Raw genomic sequence first — 15,435 nt, 5'->3', positions numbered from 1 at the left:
TCCAAGTTCATAGATTAAATTTTGGGGAGTAAGTCCAGAATATTTACTTTTAGGGAGATTCCAACAAAATCTTGGTTATTCTGAATTATTTGGAAAATGGAGCTTTCTAGTTCATTGAACTTTCTGGTTGACTCAGTCAGAGGATCTGAATGCCCTCAGATATAGTCCTCACTTAACAGAACTTAATGATTCTTAAAGATGCAGATGGCATGTTATAATTTCACAAATGTTGTGGAAACTCCTGAGTGCCACACAAAATGAGTAGCAGTTGGATGGTGCCAGTTCTGGGGCTACACCCACCCAGGGGACTATTTCTTATTGCTCATAAAATGCAATGCAAAAGGCTCTCATACCATCAACAACGTACGGTTCCTTGATGTTCTTGGTTGTTTAGACTATGCATAAACAGGCTTTGGGGTGGTTACTGGTGAGAAAGCCTGGAGGCAGCAGAGATGAGGAAGACAGCAGGCCTACAGGAAATAGCCTCAGAAGAGGTTCTTGAGAGGCTGCTGTACCCATGAGACACGAGGACCACAGGATCTTTCACTTCTGTTAACTATGCAAGGCAGCAGTCATCAGTTCCAAAGCCGGGAGAAGACAATTTCCCTGAAAGCAGCAGGAGGTTCTTCTGACTCTGCCCTGCCCCATGTTTTTTAAAATTCAGAACATCCTTTTCAAGCTCTGTTTAGCTCTTTTTATAGCTGTGTTTAGATAAGTTGAACAAGTAAAGTTTACTCAACATTTCAAGGTCAAAGCCTTAGGTTGGTCATAGCATATTCTATGCTCCAATAAAAGTTGGAGTTTGCACATCAGCAGGAACTGTGCCATGAGAATGTATTCATCACAAAGGCCAAAGGCTGTTCTCCTCATCCCCTTCTCTCTTTACTTTTCCTTCCTTTCTTCCTCCTTCCCTTACCTCACTCATACTGAAATTCCTGTCACCTCCCCAGCATGCCCATAGCCTTTCTTGTCTGTCCTGCACACTCTGTTCCCACTGCCTGAGTGTTCTTTCCGCTCTGTCCATCTACTGTCCCAAGCAATGCTTTAAGACTAAACACAAGAAGGGGTTCTGGGGACAGGGCACACTAAAAAACACCAGTAGTCTATCTTCCAGCCTAGACAGCAATTGCTCTGGGAGAATCCATCTGATGTACCTGTTCTGGTGCTCTGAAGTCAGTTCCAGGCTTGGGTGGTAAGTGGCAGTTAATTTGGGTCAATGTCAGCTCTTCGCACAGTAGCAACTGTCCATCCTCCATCCCAGGCTCCTGGTAGACAGCTATGCATGGGTTCCTAGAGCAGCTTACTGGAGACAGAGAGGTCCTTCAAGTACCAGGGGGCTGTGCTATGATGGCAGATTGCTGCTTCTGATCGCACACAAAGAGGTGTCCTGGCACCTCTAGTGCTGGAGATGTGAGTTCAATTCCTGGTGGTGGAACTAAGATCTCACATGCCTCAGGATGAAGTCAAAAAGATTTTTAAAGATTTAAAAATAAATAAAACCCCAGGGCTGAGCACCCTTCCTGGCAAAGAGTAATTAGTAAATGTCAAATGGAATGACATTTTAAAAAGTTACACAGCTTTGCAAGCTCACTGGGATGGAATAAAATAAACTCAAGGTATTTGTCATGGAAGTCTTCAAAAGCAGAGAGATTCTGTGAACATCAAGTGGTGATTCTCACTGTCTGAGGAGAGAGTCAGAGAGCAAAGCCAGATGGTTCCCTTACTGGTATAGGGCACAGCGCCTTGCTGCCACCAGTGGACACAGCGTGGAACGCGTAGCTCTGTAATGGCCACTCAGGTTGCTCTCCCTGGTGCCACATCCCTCTCCTTTCTGTGTGCCAGCAGGGCTCTCTCCTTGCTGGAGCTGGCTCTGCTGAAGGCCAGACTATTGCAGACAGGATTTACAAAGTTCTGAGCTTTTGTGATCTCATCCAAATGCCTGACTGTGCGGGGCAGGTTGGTTTTCCTAGGCTATCAGCTCTGACATGGTGGAAATTACACCAGACTTGGGCTCCAAGGCCTGGGTCTACTTCTCAGCTCTGTCACTTTACAGAGAAATGACACTGAATCTCAGTTTCCTTCACTGTAAAATGGAAATGATGATTGTTCCTCCCTCACAGGGTCCTTATGAGAAGTAAGACAATATACAGGGGACATGCTTTTAACTGCTTGTTGCTGTAACATGCAAGAGATTGTTAGTAACACAAAGAAGCAAGAGTTTCTCAAGCCACAGTCTCAGGGCAATGTACCCAACATGGTGAGTACGCTCTTAATAGCAAATGCCAAGATGTCTAGACAACCCAGTCGGTTTATCTGAGTTCATCATTGACAGCCACACAACAGGGAACCTACTTGCTGAGTTGATTGGACCAGATGTGGTTATTTATATGGGCCCCTTGGAACTAGCCCAGGATCTGGAGGCAGAAATCCTGGAAATGAATCCTAGATCCCCAATTTCTCTTTGTGTGAGCTAAGTGTTGTTTTCTCAGCTCTAAAATTGGGGCTAAAATTTCTACTTTGCATGTGCCCTGTGACCCAGCAATCCTCTCTTGGATATAGCTCAGAGAAGTTCTCTTATAGCTGTATGAATAAGGAGACATGTTGGAGGGGAGTCTCACTCCACCCCTCTATCTCCGTGGTGGTGTCTGCGATGGCAGATGGCAAAGGGAGAGAAGGTTTTCACCACCAGAGAAAAGGATAAGTACACTGTGGGGGGCGGGGCTACAGGATTTCTGAGAGTAGATGTAAGCAGCCGACTAGACACACATATAGCAGCAGGAATGATCCTTCAAAACAGAGTTGGGGAAAGACCTAAGGGGCAGCACATGTATCACAATACCACAGACATGAATAAAAAGGACAGAAAGTGAAAAGTGAAAGTGAAGTCACTCAGTCGTGTCCGACTCTGCGACTCCATGGACTACAGCCCACCAGGCTTCTCCATCCATGGGACTTTCCAGGCAAGACAGAAACAAACATGAAACAATATATTTTACAAGGATACATGCCTATTTATAGATCTGTATCAAAGGCAGTAGAATGGATGCCTATGAATGGAGATTAATGATGCGGGGGAAAAATAAAACCAGAAAATAACATTGCAGAGACCAATGACAATAATGGGCCATACCATGGAGGAGGAAATGTCAACCCATTCCAGTATTCTTGTCTGGAAAATTCCGTGGACAGAGGAGCCTGGCAGGCAGGCTATAGTCCACAGGGTTGCAAAGAGTCAGACACAACTCAGCACACACCCACCAGAACCAAAAGGTGTGATCAACTTGATTTCTTGCATTAAAATTTTAAAAATCCCTCCCTCAAGGTGTTGTCAGAATTATACATAATGTTCACTAGCATCCCTGGCACAGTGCTTGGTACATGTAGATGCTCCAGCAGCTTTTTGTCTTTCACTCATAATATACCAAGTATGTACTTTATGCTGGACGTGGTACAAGGAGCTACAGGAGAGAACTGTGTGTCTCTTGGGGGCTTGAGACGGCAGAGGGGACAGGATAGCATCAGGAGGAGGCAACCCTCATCAGGATCACAGAGGCCCTGCTGTCAGGTCCCCTCACTTTCCAAAATGAGGTTGGAAGGAGCGACTAGTTCAAGGTCACCCAGCCAATTAGTGATGGAGTTCAGGGCGTCTGTTCAGGTCTCCGGGGCCCTTTCCAGAGCGTTACCAAGCCTGCACACAGGCCCTCTTTACTGCTGTGGGGTCTGCTCTCTGGTCGTGGTGCGTGGGCTTCTCAGTCTGGTGGCTCCTCTTGTCGCAGAGCATGAGTTCTAGCGTATGCGGGCTCAGTAGTCGTGGGACACCAGCTTAGTTGCCCCGATGCGCGTGGAATCTTCCCGGGCCAGGGACTGAACCCTTGTCCTCTCTGCTGCAAGGCGGATTCTTAACCACTGGGCCACCAGGGAAGCCCAACAGATGGTTTTTAAAGTGCAGTTTGGTAGCTAAAACCTTTCAGGAGACAGCTGAAACTCTCAGGCATCACCCTCCCACTCTTCCTTTTCTGGATTTGTCCAGTTGCCTGAGGGACCTTAGGTTAGAGGTTCCCAGTCCAGAGCAATCTCTACTTCCAGCCCTCAAAATTTGCCCTCAAGTCTTTCCATGTAAATACTACTTCAAGGAGGGGGAAAGGGGCCCCTATAATCCCCTCTTAGCCTCTATTACCCTTTTACTCATCCCTAAAATATCCTATTTCCCCTACATGAAACAGGTCCTCCAGAAGAGGAGGAGTAAGAAAGTTTCTGATGGAGCCCAGATCTCTGAGGTTTGATGCAGGGGATGCGGAGAACTCTGGGCTGGCTCATGGGGTGCTGTGTTTCAGACAGAAGGTCCATGTGAAGGAAAGTGAGGAGGTGGTCAGAGAAGCCCAGAGAAGGAGGGGTAGATGTAGCAAAGGGGACGGACCGGTCCCTGAAGACTCTGCCAACATCTTGCCAGTCTTGATTCACAGGGTTATGATAGCCTTTCCTACAATTTCAGAAAAATTCAAAAGTTTTCCCATGGATTTTCAAAATGAGAGTGGCAAAGAACAGAATAATATACTGATTTTCCAGGACATGCAAGGTCAGTTACATGTCAGATATAAAGAGAGATGAAGGGGAAAGAGTTCTCTTGGGGGTGAGAACTCTCCATCTCCTGGGAATTTGGCAGAACCCTAAGCAGGGATAAGGGGACGCTAGGAGAAGCAGGATGGCCAACATTTAATGAGCACTTTCTCTGCCCCCAAACACTGTGCAAAGCCCCAACTAGACTGTCACCATTTAGCTCTCACACAATAGCCCCATGAGCTGGGCAGTCAAGTGCCCATTTTACAGATGAGGAGGTAAGATGCAGACTTATGGCTTGCCCAGGATCACACTTTCGGGAGCAGGACTGGAACTCAGACTGTCTCACTCCATAGTCCATGCCCTAACTGCTTAACAAAGCAACAGCTAATCCAGAGTCCGGTCATTTCGGATCTCCCAGCATATGGCTGAGAACAGGAGATAAACAAATCCTTTCCACCCAGGGCAGGAATCCAAGTGCCGATCATTCAGGGCTCCTTTTCCCTTAGGAATAATTTTTAAGGAAATCCATTCCAGGAAAGCATCAATCTACAGTCCCTGTAGCATACTTTTGCTTTCTGTACTCTCAGTATCACTGCCAATATTTTATGGTGTGCTCTTTGCAACTTGAATAGCAGGTTTTTTCTGTTTGTTTTTTTTTTTAGATCACCTCTAACCTTCTTTCCATTGTAACTGATCTCTGGCCACGTTTTTCAGAATTCTCAGCAGCACCACTGGTTATGGAATGTTTGGATAACATTATTATAAGATATTTAAAGGAATTTTAGAACACAAAAACGAAATAAAACCCACCACAGTTATTAAAAGGCATTCTAGAGTATGTCTCCTTTCAGACATCGATGGCCCCTGTTAGGATTTCTGTTTATCGGCTAAGGTGGCGCCACCGTGTGGCAGGAATGTAAACATAGCTTACAACAGATTTGCATAGCCAGCCTTGAAGCTATGGGTCCTGATTAACAGTTTTTAATTCAGGAGAGTTGCCTTATTTTAAAATTGTACACATAAAGTCAAGCTTTATTAGCATCTCGCATCACACCATCTCAAATTATCAGGCGGCCTCTAAACACAATGTTCAGTTCACTTCAGTCGCTCAGTCGTGTCCGACTCTTTGCGACCCCATGAATCGCAGCACCCCAGGCGGGTGACCTCTATATCATGGTTCAGGCCGCCTTCTCCCGTCACGTTCGGCTAATTAAAGAAGCCATGTGAAGCAGGTGGAAATTCTGATAATCTAATATTAGGAGCATCATAGAGGCGCCTTGGTTGCATTCTCTCTGGCAAAAATATGGTGAAAGATCGATTTAAATGGCACTCTGAAGTTGACCCAAAGAACTTTGGATTCTCTGGGCCAAAGAATAGGAATAGCAGTATAGATGGTAAAGAATCTGCCTGCAATGCAGGAGACCTAGGTTCAATCCCTGGGTGAGGAAGATCCCCTGGAGAAGGGAATGGCAGCCCACTCCAGTGTTCTTGCAGGGAGAATCCTAGGAACAGGGGAGCCTGGTGGGCTGCTGTCTCTGGGGTTGCACAGAGTTGGACACGACTGAAGCAATTTAGCAGCAGCAGCAGCAGCAGCATAGATGGTAAAGAATCTGCCTGCAATGCAGGAGACCTGGGTTCAATCCCTGGATGGGGAAGATCCCCTGGAGAAGGGAATGCCAACCCACTCCTGTATTCTTGCCTGGAGAATTCCATGGATAGAGGAGCCTGGTGGGCTACAGTCCATGGGGTCGCAAAGAGTCGGACGTGACTGAGCAACTAACATGTTCATGGTGACCCTTCGGGAAGGTACATGTTAATCATGTGACTTTAGTCACACTTGGTAGGGTGTCTTTACATATATCTGATTTGAGAACCTATCCTGGATAGATTTCATAGGTTTAACTCTTAGAGTTCTGGGTATCGTGACCCATGCCTGTTTCAAAGGATTGTTGTGAGCGTTAAATGACATAACATTGTACAGCACACAGCAGAGGATGGCAGTCAATAATTTTGGTTGTTTTTCCTTTCACTATTTGAAATGTGCTTTGAAAATTACAAAGTGATGAATGTCATTGACAAATATATCTTTGTATGATGCAAGTGGAACTGGTCCAGTGGAAGAGACCACTGTTTCCCAAATGCTAATATACCTACAAATCAGCTGAGGATCTTGTTAAAATGAAAATTCTGTGTTCTGTATTTCTGGGACGGAGCCTGAGAGCTCCACTTCTAACTAGCCTTCAGGTGATTCCAGTCCACTGGCTGCACTTTGAAGAGCAAAGGTTTAGAACAGTTGATCTTAACCAGACTGTACATTAGAATTACCTACGAGATTTTGTGAAGTGTGGACTCTCAGCCCCCACACTAGATCTACTGAATCAGAATTTCTAAGGGTAGGGCTCAGGCATTCATAGTTTTGATAAGTGACCCAGGTAATTCTGGTGCTCAAAGTCTTAAATCTGTTCTCAGCCGATTCTGATTCATTCAATCAGCTGCTATTTGTTGAACTTCTACTCTGTGCCAGGCATTGAGCTTGGTGAGGAGGGAAAACAAAGAAGAGCAACAACAAATCATAGGATAAACGCTGGATATGGGGTGCTTGAAATGGGACGGGGGTGTGAGGGCTCAGCCGGGGTGTGAGGGCTCAGCCAGTCTGTTCAGTCAAGGGCAAGGAAGGCTTCTCTGTGGGAGGGGAAGTTAGGAACAAGTATAAAAGCTGAATAAGGCCAAGTAAGAACAACAAGAAGAGGTATAAAATAACATAACATTTTAGCAAAGATTTGAGTTTACCCATGAAGAGGGTCAGAGAAGAAATTGGGAACAAGATCACAAAGGTGTGCTAGACTAAATAGTTTGACTTCATTATGAAGAAGTCTAGGGTTTTAAGAAGTACCTGGCAGGGCCTCCCTGGTGGCTCAGTGGTAAAGAATCTGCCTACCAATGAAGGAGACAGGTTTGATCCCTGGTCCAGGAAGAGCCACATGTCCCTGAGCAGCTAAGCCTGTGCACTACAACTGTTGAGCCTGTTCTCTGAAGCCTGTGGACCACAACTCCTGAGGCCTGGGTGCCCTGAACAGGGGAGCCTGGTGTGCTGCAGTCCATGGGGTTGCAAAGAATCGACATGACTGAGCAACTGAACTGGGTGCCCTAGAGCCTGTGCTCAGCAACAAGAGAAGCCACTTTAATGAGAAACCCATACACCGCAGCTGAAGAGTAACCCCTGCTTTAGCAACTGGAGAAAAGCCCAAGAAGCAACAAAAACACAGCCAAAAATAAATAATAAATAAATTGAATTTATTTAAAAAGTACTTGGTAAATAGCAAGTTCAGTCAGTTCAGTTGCTCAGTTATGTCCAACTCTTTGCAACCTTATGGACTGCAGCATGCCAGGCTTCCCTGTCCATCACCAACTACTGGAATTTGTTCAAACTCATGTCCTTTGAGTCCGTGATGCCATCCAACAATTTCATCTTCGGTTGTTCCTCTTCTCCTCCTGCCTTCAATCTTTCCCAGCATCAGGGTCTTTTCCAATGAGTTGGCTCTTCTCATTAAGTGGCCAAAGTATTGGAGCTTCAGCACCAGTCCTTCCAATGAATATTCAGGACTGACTTCCTTTATTATTGACTGGTTTGATCTCCTTGCGCAGTCCAAGGGACTCCCAAGAGTCTTCTCCAACACCACAGTTCAAAAGCATCCATTCTTTGGAGCTCAGCTTGTTTATGTCCCACTTCTCACATTCATATATGACTACTGGAAAAACCATAGCTTTGACTAGATGGACCTTTGTTGGCAAAGTAACATCTCTGCTTTTTAACATGTTGTCTAGTTTGGTCATAATTTCTTTCTTCCAAGGAGCACGCGTCTTTTAATTTCATGGCTTTAGTCACCATCTGTAGTGATTTTGGAGCCCAAGAAAATAAAGTCTGTCACTGTTTTCACTGTTTCCCCATCTATTTGCCATGAAGTGATGGGACCAGATGCCATGATCTTAGTTTTCTGAATATTGAGTTTTAAGCCAGCTTTTTCACTCTCCTCTTTCACCCTCATCAAGAGGATCTTTAGCTCTTCTTCATTTTCTGCCATAGCTCAACTGAAATTCCATCACCTCCACTAGCTTTGTTTGTAGTGATGCTTTCTAATGCCCACTTGACTTCATGTTCCAAGATGTTTGGCTCTAAGTGTGTATTCACACCACCGTGGTTTCTGGATAATTAAGACTTTTTTTTTTTTTTTTGCATAGCTCTTCTGTGTATTCTTGCCATCTCTTCTAAATATCTTTTGTTTCTGTTAGGTTCATAATGCTTCTGTCCTTTATTGTGCTCATCATTGCATGGAATGTTCCCCTGGTATCTCTAATTTTCTTGAAGAGATCTCTAGTCTTTCTCATTTTATTGTTTTCCTCTATTTCTTTGCATTGTTCACTCAAAAAGGCTTTCTTATCTCTCCTTGCTATTCTCTGGAACCCTGAATTCAGATGGGTATATCTATCTTTTTCTCCTTTCCCTTTTATGTCTCCTCTTTTCTCAGCTGTTTTTAAGGCCTCCTCAGACAACCATTTTGCCTTTTTGCATTTCTTTTTCTTTGGGGTGCTTTTGATCACTACCTTCTATACAATGTTACAAACATCCATCCATAGTTCTTCAGGCACTCTATCAGATCTAATCCCTTGAATCTATTTGTCACTTCCACTGTATAATCATAGGAGATTAGGTCATACCTGAATGGTCTAGTGGTCTTCCCTTTGTTTTTCATTTTAAATCTGAATTTTGCAATGAGATGTTCAGGATGAGCCATAGGAACCTGTTGATCTCGTTTTTGCTGACTGTATAGAGCTTCTCCATCTTTGACTGCAAAGAATATAATCAATCTGATTTCAGTATTGACCATCTGGTGATATCTATGTGTAAAGCCATCTATTGTGTTGTTGGAAGAGGGTGTTTGCTATGACCAACACGTTCTCTTGGCAAAAATCTGCTAGCCTTTGCCCTGCTTCATTTTGTACTCCAAGGCCAAACTTGCCTGTTACTCTAGGTATCTCCTGATTTCCTACTTTTTCATTCCAGTCCCCTATGATGGAAAGGACATCTCTTTTTGGTAGTTCTAGAAACTGTTCCGTTCAGCAACAAGTTGAAGTTTTAGTTTTCTTGAAGTGAGAAGATGAGCACATGTCCTTCTACTCTGCCATCTTGCAGAGAGCAAGCACAAGAAAGCATATGGGGAAAAAGAAAGAACTCTCATGCACTGTTGGAAGGAAATGTAAATTGGTGCAACCACTATGGAAAACAATATGGAGGTTTCTCAAAATTTTAAAAATAGAACTACCATTTGATCCAACAATTCTACTTCTTTGTATAAATTAAAGAAAATGAAAACACTAATTTATTTGTAAAGGTATATACACCCCTACGTTCATTGCAGTACTATTTCCAATAGCCAAGATATGGAAACAAAACTAAGTGTCCATAGACAGATGAATGGAGAAAGAAGATATGGATAAATAAAAAATATATATGGAGCAGTACTTAGCCATAAAAAAGAAAGAAATCTTGCCATTTGTAACAACGAGGATGGACCTAGAAGGTATTATGCTAAGTGAAGTGAGTCAGAGAAAGACAAATACCACATGGTCTCATGTATGTGTGGAATCTAAAAAACAAAAGAAAACAAACAAAAAAAAATCAAGATCATAGATAAAAAGAACAGACTAATTGTTGCCAGAGGGCAGGGGGTTGGAGGGTGGGCAAAACGAGTCAAGGGGGTCAATAGGTACAACCTTCCAGTTGTAACTGGAGAAGGAAACAGCAACCCACTCCAGTATTCTTGCCTAGAAAATCCCATGGATGGAGAAGCGTGGTTCAGGCTACTGTCCATGGGATCACAAAGAGTCAGGCACAACTGAGCAACTTTACTTTCACTTTCACTTTCCAGTTGTAATACAAGTAAGTCATGGGGATGTAATATCCAGCATGGTGACTACAGTTAATAACACTGTATTGCACATTTGAAAGTTACTTAGAGAGTAAACCTTAGAAAATATTAGAACTCTTCATTACAAGGGGGAAAAAAAGATATTTATGACTATGTATGGTGACTAATGGTAACTAGACTTATTGTGATATTTGTTTCACAGTGCATACAAATATCAAATCATTATGTTTTCTACCTGAAACTAACATAGTGTTATATATCAGTTATATCTTAATTAAAAAAATGTTTTAAGAACTTGGTTTTGAATAAGAATATTATTTAAACCTAGCCACCATGTTCTGCTTTTCTCATAATTAATTCAAAACAAAGCAGAACTCTGGAATACTTCAATACAATTTATTCTTCAGAATTTTTCTGAGTAAAGGAACTTTCTTGACTCCTACACAGCAAAATATGGCATGTCTCTATAAGCAAGGTAAAAAGACAACCCTCAGAATGGGAGAAAATAATAGCAAATGAAACAACTGACAAAGGATTAATTTCCAAGTTTCCAAAATAAATAAGCAACTCATACAACTCAGTATCAGAAAAACAAACAACCCAATCAAAAAGTGGGGTAAAGACCTAAACAGACATTTTTCCAAAGAAGACAGACAGATGGCTAAGAAACACTTAAAAAGATGCTCAATATCACTCATTATTAGAGAAGTGCAAATCAAAACTACAATGAGATATCACTTCACACCAGTCAGAATGGCTGTCCTCAAAAAGTCTACAAACAATAAATGCTGGAGAAAAGGGAACCCTCTTGCACTGTTGGTGGGAATGTAAAATGATACAGTCACTATGGAAGACGGTATGGAGATTCCTTTAAAAACTAGAAATAAAACCACTATATGACCCAGAAACCCCACTCCTAGGCATATACCCCGAGGAAACCAAAATTGAAAAAGAAACATGTACCCCAGTGTTCATTCCAGCACTATCCACAATAGCTAGAACATGGAAGCAACCTAGATGTCCATCGACAGATGAATGGATAAAGAAGTTGTGGTGCATTTACATGGTGGAATACTACTCAGCCATAAAAAGAAACACATCTGAGTCAGTTCTAATGAGGTGGGTGAACCTAGAGCCTATTATACCGAGTGAAGTAAGTCAGAAACAGAAAGATAAATATTGTATTCTAATGCATCTATGTGGAATCTAGAAAGATGGTACCAAAGAATTTGTTTGCAGGGCAGCAATGGAGAAACAGACATAGAGAACAGACCTGAGGACATTGGGAGAGGGGAGGAGAGGGCGGGATGTATCGAGAGAGTACCATGGAAATTTACATTACCATATGTAAAATAGATAGCCAATGGGAATTTGCTCTAAACTCAAACAGGGGCTCTGTATCAACCTAGAGGGGTGGGATGGGGTGGGAGATGGGAGGGAGGTTCAAGAGGGAGGGGATATATGTATACCTATGGCTGATTCATGCTGAAGTTTGACAGAAAACAACAAAATTCTGTAAAGCAATTATCCTTCAATTTAAAAATAAATAAAAAAATTTTTAATGGCATTTCTGGTTTTCCAGCTCATGTTTACCCTTAATGTGTTACAGGCCCCAGGGCCATCCCAAGGAGAAAATGCAAGCACCTACCCATGATAAGCCCTGTGCCAGACACCAGGTACATAAATGAAAACAAGATCTCTGCCTTGGATAATGAATCATATTCAATAACATAGTTCTGTTTCCACATATAACAGTAAAAGATTGTGAAAAGTGCTGTGGAATCAGAGGGAGGAATTTGTTCTTGTGGGAAGGAGGAAGGATGAGGATTGAGGAAGACTTTATAGAGATTGTGAGTTTTGAAATGGAATTTGAAGGATGTCAGAGTATACTAGGAAGAGATGCACAGAAAAAAACATTCCAGACTGTAGTTAAAGTGAAAGTGTTAGTCACTCAGGAGTGTCTGACTCTGTGACCCCATGGACTGTGTCCATGGAATTCTCCAGGCAAGAATACTGGAGTAGGTAGCCATTTCCTCTTCTACAGGAGATCTTCCCAATCCAGGGATCAAACCCATGGCTGCATTGCAGGCGGATTCTTTAGCATCTGAGCCACCAGGGAAGCTCTTGACAGTAGGTACAACATTTTTAAAAGGGCATGGAGTGAGGACAAGCTCTGGGAATGGTGAACAGTTCAGTGTTACTACAGCATAGGGTTCTTAGGGAGACATGAAGGGAAGTGGAGAAGCAGACAGGTACCAGAAAAAGTTTTGGACACCCGCCTGAGGGGTTAGATTTGTCACTATTGGCCACGCACCCCGGAAGGCTATTGAGCCCCTCTTCGGCTGTTAGATAAGATGCGCTCTATTCCTTGGCCCTCTGTCTTTAGAATTGACCCATTGCTCTTCTAGTGGGTCCACTGTTTCTTCTGGGTCCTCTGATCTCCTTAGCTCTACATAGCTCCTGTTGTTTGCCTCAGGTTTCAAGGCCTTGAAAAATGTCTGGATTTGAAGTGAGCTTTTTCAGAAAACATTTGATATGCTCCCTGGGGCCCTATACACTACAGGCAAATGATTCCTGTTTCAGACTTGGATCAGCTCTGTCTCCCGTCAAAGGAAGACAATTAGGTAGTCACCCTTCTTAAGCTTCATGTTCAGTTCTCAGGGATTTGTGGTCAGCATTGCATGAGTGTGGGCTGATTAGTGAACTTTGTGTTCAGTCAGGGGTTACCTAACTGGATAAGGACAAAGCTGAGACCAAAAGTCAGGTCTCCTGACTCCTGGCCCACTACTTTTTCAGTCGTGCTCCAACTTCTGGCACTGCTTAGTTAGTTACGGGCCAGAGCAGATGTACCGGGCTACCTCAAACTCACAGGGCCTGGAGTGAGAGTGAAGCTAAGGGAAAGCCCTGTGCCTGGAATGGAATTCTGTACCTCAAGCCAGACAGCAAGATTTTTTGTCTTTTGACACCTCTCCTTCTTAAGTAAAACGGGAACCTGCTGCCGCTAAGTCGCTTCAGTTGTGTCCGACTCTGCATGACCCCATAGATGGCAGCCCACTAGGCTCCTCTGTCCCTGGGATTCTCCAGGTAAGAACACTGGAGTGGGTTGCCATTTTATTCTCCAATGCATGAAAGTGAAAAGTGAAAGTGAAGTCGCTAGCCTACTTAATTCTCAGCTGCAGCTGAAAGCAGGGAGTGTAATGCGTTGTTTTGCAGGAGCTTCCTGTCTTTGGAAAAGTCCTGCTATAAAGGAAGTTTTCTGCATACCCGTGGTGACTGGATGGCACCCTCCATGGTTTCAAGCTTCTGCACACAGTTTCTGTATGATTTATGTTGTTTTGTTTTCTGCTGCGCGTGGCTTTCGGTATCTTAGTTCCCCCGCCAGGGACTGAATCCAGATGACAGAAGTGAAAGCTTGGAGTCCTAACCATTGGGCCGCCAGGGAACTCCTGCACAAATGTTTTCTAACATCGGCTCAAATGAGCTCACAGGGCAGCTGTGTGGTGCTGATCAGGGTATGTCAAAATTTTTCTCCTGTGTACACCCGTGGCGGATTCATGTTGATGTATGGCAAAACCAATACAATATTGTAAAGTAAAAAAAAAGAAAAAGAAAAAAAAAGAAATAATTTTGAAAGAAGAGAAAACAAAATTTTTTTTCTGCTGGGCAAATTTGACGGGTGACTAGACACGACTTAGCGACTAAACCAGTAACAACAGCCACCATTTACTGCTTACAGCACCAGACACTGTCCACACCAAGTCGTTTCATTTCATATCTAGGAACGTGAGAATGGGTTGAATGATCTTTTCAAATGAGGAAACGGACGTTTAAAATTTCCCCATTTATCAGATTCCAAAACTTTTTTTCAGCTTCTCTTTTTCTCCAGTTTCTGCTGCTGCTTCTGCTGCTAAGTCGCTTCACTCGTGTCCAGTTTCTCAGTTCAGTTCAGTTCAGTTCAGTCGCTCAGTCGTGTCGGACTCTTTGCTACCCTATGAATCGCAGCACGCCAAGCCTCCCTGTCCATCACCAACTCCGGAGTTCACTCACTCACTTTTATCGAGTCGGTGATGCCATCCAGCCATCTCATCCTCTGTCGTCCCCTTCTCCTCCTGCCCCCAATCCCTCTCATCATCAGAATCTTTTCCAGTGAGTCAACTCTTCGCATGAGGCGGCCGAAGTACTGGAGTTTCAGCTTTAGCATCAGTCCTGTTTCTACCTTGTTCCAAAACAGGAGAAGGGCGTGGCTTCCAAACTGGTTTTCTGACCGCGGGTATATCAGGAAACAGAACGAAGAGGCCGGGTCCCGCCCACTCTGCGGTAGGCGGGACCCTCGGAGGGCCTGTGGGCGGCCCGCTGGGCGGGGCCTTCCGTGGGCGGGGCCGGGGAGCCGGAAGTGGCCCCGCGGAAGGGCACAAAGTGTACTGTAGTATCTGACCCATCGTCGCGGGGCACTGAGGGCTGGGGACTGACCTCCGTACACCAGAACTCCCAGTTCTCCGCGTTCTAGTTGCTGCCTCCTCCTGGGACGATGGTGGCCCGCTTGCTGCTGCGCTCCTGGTCCCGGGGCCTTGCCGTTGGCCCGGAAGCCCCATGTCGGCTCCTGAGCACCGGCTTCGAGCCCAGCCAGTACCTGCAGCGCAGCATCGTGCCCACTATGCACTACCAGGACAGCCTGCCCAGGTGAGCCCGGCTTCCAGGTCCCTGTCGCCCACAGCTAGCCGGGGTTTCGGCCCCAGCCTTTCTCCAGTCACTCTTGTCTCTTCTACCGAACCTCTTGCACCCCCAAAGCTTCACATGGGACGCTGCCGCATTCTCCAGTCTGAAAATCCCGTGGCACTGGAACTTCAGAACGCTCAAGTTCTCTTCCAGAATCCACCCCCTCCCCGCCTCCCCCGCCACCCCGCCTCCCCCGCCACCCCGCCTCCCCCGCCACCCCGCCTCCCCCCCC

At 44.6% G+C, this 15,435-nt stretch overlaps 1 protein-coding gene across 1 annotated transcript in view; it reads left to right on the top strand.

The window, feature by feature from the left end:
- The first annotated feature begins 14,845 nt into the window (after window positions 1-14,845).
- CPT2 (carnitine palmitoyltransferase 2) overlaps window positions 14,846-15,435 on the top strand; it is a 23,277-nt gene continuing 22,687 nt past the window's right edge. The window contains exon 1 of the mRNA XM_040231162.1: window positions 14,846-15,167. Within this exon, the coding sequence (XP_040087096.1) occupies window positions 15,016-15,167 (152 nt within the window). The 5' untranslated portion in view covers window positions 14,846-15,015. The remainder of the gene's footprint in view (window positions 15,168-15,435) is intronic.

Source organism: Oryx dammah, unplaced genomic scaffold, assembly GCF_014754425.2.
Source record: "Oryx dammah isolate SB20612 unplaced genomic scaffold, SCBI_Odam_1.1 HiC_scaffold_28, whole genome shotgun sequence".
NCBI lineage: Eukaryota > Metazoa > Chordata > Mammalia > Artiodactyla > Bovidae > Oryx > Oryx dammah.
This window is presented reverse-complemented; position numbering and strand designations above follow the sequence as displayed.